The sequence below is a fragment of the Nestor notabilis genome, unplaced genomic scaffold (assembly GCF_000696875.1).
Source record: "Nestor notabilis isolate BGI_N333 unplaced genomic scaffold, ASM69687v1 scaffold12023, whole genome shotgun sequence".
NCBI classification, from domain to species: domain Eukaryota; kingdom Metazoa; phylum Chordata; class Aves; order Psittaciformes; family Psittacidae; genus Nestor; species Nestor notabilis.
The window spans coordinates 46,265-53,198 of record NW_009922679.1 but is presented as its reverse complement, the minus strand read 5'-3'; the positions used below and the strand labels follow the sequence as shown (position 1 = coordinate 53,198).

Here is a 6,934-nt window from a genome sequence, read left to right as displayed (position 1 = left end):
CCCCCCCCCCCCCCCCCGATGCTGCAATGCAAGGAATTAATAAATCTTGCTTTAAAAATAAAGCTGCTGGCAGGAAATCACATTATCCCAACAGGATGAGAGTTGTTGAGGACCTTGGATGCTACAGGCACAGAAGGTGATACCAGTACCCAGAAAGAGGGTGAAAAGAGAGTTAAACAACCTGGGCTGTTCTGTGGGACCAGGCAGAGAGGTTTAAAGACAAGCTGAGCCAGTGGCGTGTTGCAAACAGGAGTCCAGGATGTGCTTTATAGAGAGGCACAATAACCCAGTCCAGGATGAACCAAAGCCCTTTTGGTCATGGGTAGCACCTCTTGTCTGAGGTGAGCTCCGCGCTCTGCAGCGGGCAGGGCAGGGAATTGAATGGGGACTTTAACTGGAATACAGCCAATCCTCATCTTAAGGGAAATGTGACCATCTCCCAAACCCAAACTGTTCTCTGCATGTGCCAGAGAGCAAGGGAGAGGCTGCCTGAGCTGGGTCGGGCAGGCAGGACCCAGAACAGAATCCAGTGGCCAAGCCTCTTTCTTCCAGTGCCTGGAGCTGGGGTTTTTGTGCCAATCCAAGCAGTGCTGTAACACGTCCCAGGCGCAGGTGCCAGCCCACTGACCTTGGGTGGGATCCTGCCCTGAAACACTTCTCTCTGGCTGAGGAAGTACTCACAATCTTCTCCCGAGTAGCCGATGTAGGTGTCAGGCTCCGGAGCTCTTCCAAAGTCGTTCTCTGCCTGCACTTTGATCTCGTAGGGTACGTAGATGGGGGTGTTCCACACAACATGCCTTGGGGCCTTCACTGTCTCGTTGTACCAGCTCCCTCGGGGGTCCCTTCGCCTCCATCTCACGATGTACCTGAGGTTGGGCCCATAAGCTTGAGTTGCATTCAGAGGCTTCATGGACCAAAACAGGAAAAGAAAGTGAGGAAGAGAAAGACCAACTGTATTTCTCTGCTGTGGAGCTCTGAAAAGTTCTGTTCAGCAGCTGGTTCTCATTTCATGCTCCATCAGCAAATCTCTAAGGAGGTCAGTACATCTGTTCACAGAGAGACATCCCTAGTCCTTGCCCTCCAGACCCAAGGCAGGACCAAGAACATATCCTTATGTTCCAGTCCATGCTACTACTACAGTCTCTGTCCTCCTTACAAATGCTGGTTTGTGGATGACACCTGCTGGTCCATGAGGAAAAGCAAGAGCTGCTTTGTAAGCCCTATATACCGCTTAAGGAATCAGACTGAGCATCCTCCCTAACCTGCATCTCTGATCCAGCATCTTCTCTCTGGCTACATAGTTCAAATGATTGTTTTTATCACAAATCTTCTTCTAGGCACTAACAATGGCCTCTCTTACAGATGCATCTTCTGCTTTTTATTCCCCTCCTGATCAGGAAGGTCACAGTTGGTGTGGGACACATTCTGTGTGGTACATTACATCACACATGTTAGAGATGCTGAGTTCTCTATAGTGTGGCATCTGTGACCCTGATGGTAAGATGCTGGGCCCAGCAGCAGAGGAGAACTCACCGTCCAGGTTATCTCCATGTTGTTCTTCTGGGTCCCTGCACCTTGAACTCCTGTTGGATTAATTTCAGGACCTGAAATTCACATTGAAATAAAAAAAGAACAGTTCATAATGCTGGAAAATGACCATTTGAGTGGTTAAAAGCCCTTTATTGTGCGAGCCAAAAGTACTTCCAAGGCAGAAGTCAGCGGCCTGATTTTTCCAGAAGTCCCCATTCAGGTTAATGGAACAGGAGCCTCAGAGCTGGTGAAAACCAGGCCATTTATTTAGGAGACTCTTTCCTTTTTTTCCCTCCCCAATGTCCTACATCTTTGACAGAGCCATTGTGGCCCCGGGAGCCGAGTCCTACACTTGGCACCTGGAACAAGAAGAGTAATGTCCAAACCCACCACTAGGTGCCAGCAGATACCGCAGGAGAGTCTCTGCGATGGTTACGCTGGGAAATGCAGCACCACTACCAAGCTTGGCAATTCCTCATAGGAATTTTCCCAGGTATTCTACAATACAAAGCACCGGGCACAAAAACTGAAGACAAGAGCCTTGGTTGTGGACTGGAGCCCGCTTTACTGCTGCACTGGAGAACCATGGAATGGTTTGTGTTGGAAGGGACCTCAAAGCTCCTCCAGCTCCAACCCCTGCCCCGGGCAGGGACACCTTCCACTAGAGCAGGTTGCTCCAAGCCCCTGTGTCCAACCTGGCCTTGAACACTGCCAGGGATGGGGCAGCCACAGCTTCTCTGGGCACCCTGTGCCAGCGCCTCAGCACCCTCATAGCGCGGATGTGGGCTCCTGGCCAGCTCTGGCGGTGGAGGAGGAATTAGCAATTTTGGAACAAAATGCCTGTTACACTTGAATCTAATTTTCCAAAAGACTTCTGAGCTTCCTGTGGTCAGGAAGGATGAAAGACTTGCTTTAAAAAGCCCCTCGGGATGGCAGAACCGGCCTTCTGGAGTGACCTTTACAGCAATCTTTCCATTTGAGTTGTGTTGCTCTGCCGAATCAGCCACAGGCTGCATGGACCAGCTCATTCCCTCACCTGTGCCAATGTGTTTCTGTTACAGGAGCTGGGATGCTGCGCCTTTTTTGAGAGTGGAGGCCAGAAGCTAAGGACAAGAAGTCACCGTGGCAGGAGGGAGCGGTGGACGGTACTCACGTGCCCCGTTGGTCTGGTAGCGCTCGGAGGGCACGCTGGGCAGGCTGCTGCCCACGTCGTTCACTGCGATCACTCGGAACTGGTAGTTGACGTAAGGAGAGAGGCTCAGGATGGCCGAGTTGACGCTGCCGGGGTATCTGGAGTGGTTATGCCACATGCCGGGTTGGAACCGGTCCTCCTCAAACTGGACGATGTAGTCTGGGGGAGAGGATGGAGCTGGGGTTAAGGGCTCAGCTCACAGGGGGACAGAAGGGAGCGGGATGGGCACAGGCAGAGGGGCCGGTGGCACCTGTGATGGGGCTGTTGTTGTCATCACCCGGAATCCATGTCAGCCGCACGCTCCTCTCGGCCAGGTCCGACAGCTCCAGGTCCCGGGGCCGGTCGGGGCGTTCTGGTGGCCGAGCAACAAGATAAATGAGGCTGGGAATGTCCCGGAGCTGTGAGTCCCATTCCCATCGCTCCACTCTGGCTGCCCCAGCCCAGACCCAGGACTTGAGCTCTGCGGCTCGATTCACGTCCTGCAGCTCTTGGGGAACCAGAGCAAACATGCTCAGGTACTGATAGCGCCGTGCCTTGAAAGCCTACCTGCTCCCTGGGGTTTATCAGGTGGTAAAGCACAATATAGTGGCTTACAGGGGGAGAGATGAGCTTACACCAAACTACATGCAGCTGCCCAAGAAATAAATGTGAACAAATAGAATAGAAAGGACACAAAACCTCAATGAAAACCAGTTGGAAATGCTGTGGGCACAATTCTGGTTTCTGTGTCTGCTGACAACCCACATGGTCGCACAGAACCAGCTCGTGCAGTAACAGTAGGAACTTCTTTCCAAGCACAGGTCAAGGGATTCAGTGTGATTTGCTTTTCTCCCATCAGGGCTCACCATTTCCAGGTGTGGGTATCTGTGCACTGGGGGACACACAGGACCTTTCTACCCGCCGCCATCTGGATGGGTTTTCAGGGACAACTTGGACAGGATTTGGAAGCTTCAGCTCCCAACTTTTCAGCTGTTTTCTGCTGGTGTTATTGGCAAGGCAAAACAAAATCATTTAACAAAGTAAAGCAAACCCAGTGAATTAGTGGTGATTACCTTTGGGTAAGTCTCTCAAACGGTTAGCGGGGACGGCTGCAAGGTAAGACATTGGTTGTTAACGGGTTAGTTTAGTCATTAAGGTTGGGTGGCCAAAGGAGCACCTGGCAAACATAAAGTTACACACACAATCCTGGCTTTCAGAAGGATCCAGCCCTGCCTGGGGACCAGAGTTGGGAGCAGAGCAGGTACATCCTTCCCCCAAAGACCTCCAGGCGCGCTTTGCGCACCCTTGTTCATCCTTGTAGCAAAGAGGAGACATCAGCCTGTTACAGAGTTGATTAGCTATTAGGGGAGAAGGACGGGAAATAAATCAAGCCCTGTCAAATCTTTAGGCATGTGGACTCATGTTGCACTCTGACTTTTGTGGGTCTATGCCTGCAGCAGTGGCAGCTTGGGGCCCTTTGTGAATGCAGCAAGATCTGAGGTGGCCCAAAGCAGGGATTGATGAACTGTGTTGTGCAAGTAGATCTCACAGGGTACAGAAATGGGAATGAGGAAGGGGCTTAGGTTTGTCACTCCCTGTATTGCAAAGGGGACCTGCAAGGTCACCGCTGGGTTTGCAGTGTTGCTCAGCACCCTGACATTCAGCTAAATTCAGTGACAAATTTAGGGCTGTTCTCACAGAGCTTCAGCGTCCACATTTGGATATTTTTAGCTCTATGTAATAACCACTCTGGGTTTTTTTGGTCTCAAATGCAAGTTTCCCTCAATTCTCATTCAATGCCATTGTCTGAGCCAGAGATCAGGCAGCGTGTCCTTGCCGAGTCCTGCAGCAATGGAACAATTGCTCTGCCAGCATCTCCTTGAGCATCTCTGCTTCAGAGGACAATTCTGTGATCATAGATCACCCTTTCCATCCTTCAGCTTGTTGTATTAAAAACTAAGCACTTAGGACAGCCTTACCTAGTACAGTGAGGTAGGCTTTAGCCGAGTCCTTGTCCAGCTCCGTGCTGGCTACGCAGGTGTAATCCCCTTGGTCCTTCTCAGCCACACCATATATTGTCAGACCATCATCTTCTTTCTTCATCCTGAAAGGGATGAAAATGATCATCACACAACTGTGCCTAAGCACATTAGGCAGCAGGATTGAGGTCTAAGTGTTCTCTGATAAAATACATATAAAAGCTCAAACAGAACAGGAGTACTCTCTGGTCTGAAGATGGTATCAGCTAAGGATGTGTTGAGTTATTTTGGGAAACCTCATTTTCTAAGGAATCGGTGAATGTGCTCTGCTGTGTATCAGGAATAATCACACTTTTAGGAAAGCAGCCTGGCTTCTCAGTGGTTCATGTCCTGTGATGAGATCTCACTCCATGAGAAGGGAGTCAGCTATGGAAAAGGAAATTACAACTGGACCTCTTATAGCAGATAAACATTCATTTTGAAGTAGCTTGTTATTAACCCACCCCTTTTCTCGAGGTATCCTAAAATATCTGTTAGTAAAACCTATAAACTGATTTACTGATAAATTGATTTGATTTGCTAGGCAATAGCTGTTGGAAGGAGTTAGTAACACTCTAAGTATCAAGAACAGCCAAAGCTGCCTAGATGAGACCTCTGTGTTTATCCATCTTATCCCTGGTGACTCCTGAAACGTCCTATAACAATCACAAGGCAGACGGGAGGCCCCACGACACCGTTGCCCACAGACCTGTTCCCAATGTACAGGGGTGCATCATCTTTCAGCCAGGTGACGGTGAGTTTGAGCGTGGGGTCGTGCTTTACGCGGCAGTGGAGCCGCGGCATCGAGCCCCTCTTCACCACTTGGTCTTCTGGGCCTCTCACAATCCGCGTTGGGTCTGCACCAGGGTGGAAAGAAAGCATTAAGCACCAAACTGCTGGGTCTTAACAGTCCATGTTCTGGATTCCAGCTTCAAATGACCAGTGCCCTTCCTGCGGCCCGGCTGCTCGAGCACGCAGCCACCCCTCCCTTAACCTGCTGCAAGTTTCAGGACACCCAAGAGACCGTTTTGACCCAGAGCCCTTCATGCCCCTACCTTTAACCTCCAGGCGAACCTGGGCCTCTGCTTTACCCAGGATATTGGTAGCGACGCAAGTGTAGATGCCCTGGTCCTCCTTCCGAGCCATCTCCACCTCCAAGCTCCCGTTCTCGTGTGCCTTGTAGTTTCCTCCATCCAACGTGTTCCCCTGGCCATTCTTAAACCTCACAACACCACAGAGTGCTATTGTAAGGGAAGAAAGAGGAGGAAACCTCCCCTTCCTAACCCTCTGGGCTGGCAGGGGATGTGCTGCAGCTCTTACCATCTCAGGGTGGGGATGGGTGAGCCAAAGAAGGGGCAGTCAAGTCGGGTCCTGTTGTTTTGGATCACTTTGATGAGCTGGTTGCGGGGGGCCAGTATCCGTGGGGGCACATCTGCAAAGAGCAAAACTCACAGCTACTGAGAAAGAAAAGACAGTGTCGGGGTTCTGCCATTCCCTTTCCAGTCTTTCCATTCACCCTCCCTTTTCTTTTGGTCACTCTTCTGTGTTGGCACTTTCAAGACTCAGTAGAGCTTCTCCATTCCCTCTCTAACCTCGCTACACTAATCAGCTTAAATCTGAGCACCAGCAGGACTTGCTCAGCCTTGCCTGGCTTTGCAGGTTCATGGCAAAGGACTTCTGCTTCGTGTACCTTTGTGCATTAGCCTCAGAGCAGCTACCACAAAGAGGAAAGCAAATAGAGAACTTCTGCAGGGAAAACTTGAGTACAGGGTGTTCATCTTGCACGAGTAGTGTTCATCTTCCACCAGGACTTACCCAGGACGCTGACAAAGGCGTTGGCAAGGAGGTAGCCATGCTCGTTGGATGCGTTGCACTGGTACACGGCGCTGCTGCCGATCTGGGTGTCCCGAAACACGATGGTGTCTCCAGCCACCTCACGGCTCGGGTTGGGGGGAGAACCTTCAAAACAGAGTGTGCTCTTTCAGCTTCGTTTTCAGTTAAAACTCACCAGAGAACAGCAGGATCAAGCCAGGCGATGGTACGTGGCCTCCCCAGCTTACAGAGACACGGTTCAGTTGGCCTGAGCTCAGACGAGCAGGTGGTTTATGTGCTGTGATGCTGGAGCCCATGCTCACAGCCCAGCGGGGTGCCTGGCTCTCACGCTCAGCCACCAGACCCTTGGCTAGGTCTTCTGTGAAGGAGGGACAGACTCTCC

At 51.1% G+C, this 6,934-nt stretch overlaps 1 protein-coding gene across 7 annotated transcripts in view; it reads right to left on the bottom strand.

The window, feature by feature from the left end:
* The window catches only part of NFASC (neurofascin), a 50,153-nt gene that overhangs the window by 28,864 nt on the left and 14,355 nt on the right, over positions 1 to 6,934 (bottom strand). For 5 of the 7 annotated variants that reach the window (XM_010011749.1, XM_010011754.1, XM_010011748.1 and 2 more), the window contains 10 exons: positions 6,535 to 6,695; positions 6,040 to 6,151; positions 5,775 to 5,941; positions 5,429 to 5,576; positions 4,681 to 4,805; positions 3,775 to 3,810; positions 2,973 to 3,074; positions 2,684 to 2,881; positions 1,534 to 1,604; positions 682 to 904 (listed from right to left, as the gene is read on the bottom strand). In XM_010011749.1, coding sequence (XP_010010051.1) covers positions 682 to 904; positions 1,534 to 1,604; positions 2,684 to 2,881; positions 2,973 to 3,074; positions 3,775 to 3,810; positions 4,681 to 4,805; positions 5,429 to 5,576; positions 5,775 to 5,941; positions 6,040 to 6,151; positions 6,535 to 6,695 — 1,343 coding nt within the window. The remainder of the gene's footprint in view (positions 1 to 681; positions 905 to 1,533; positions 1,605 to 2,683; positions 2,882 to 2,972; positions 3,075 to 3,774; positions 3,811 to 4,680; positions 4,806 to 5,428; positions 5,577 to 5,774; positions 5,942 to 6,039; positions 6,152 to 6,534; positions 6,696 to 6,934) is intronic. The other 2 variants (XM_010011750.1, XM_010011751.1) reach the window with 1 other exon arrangement.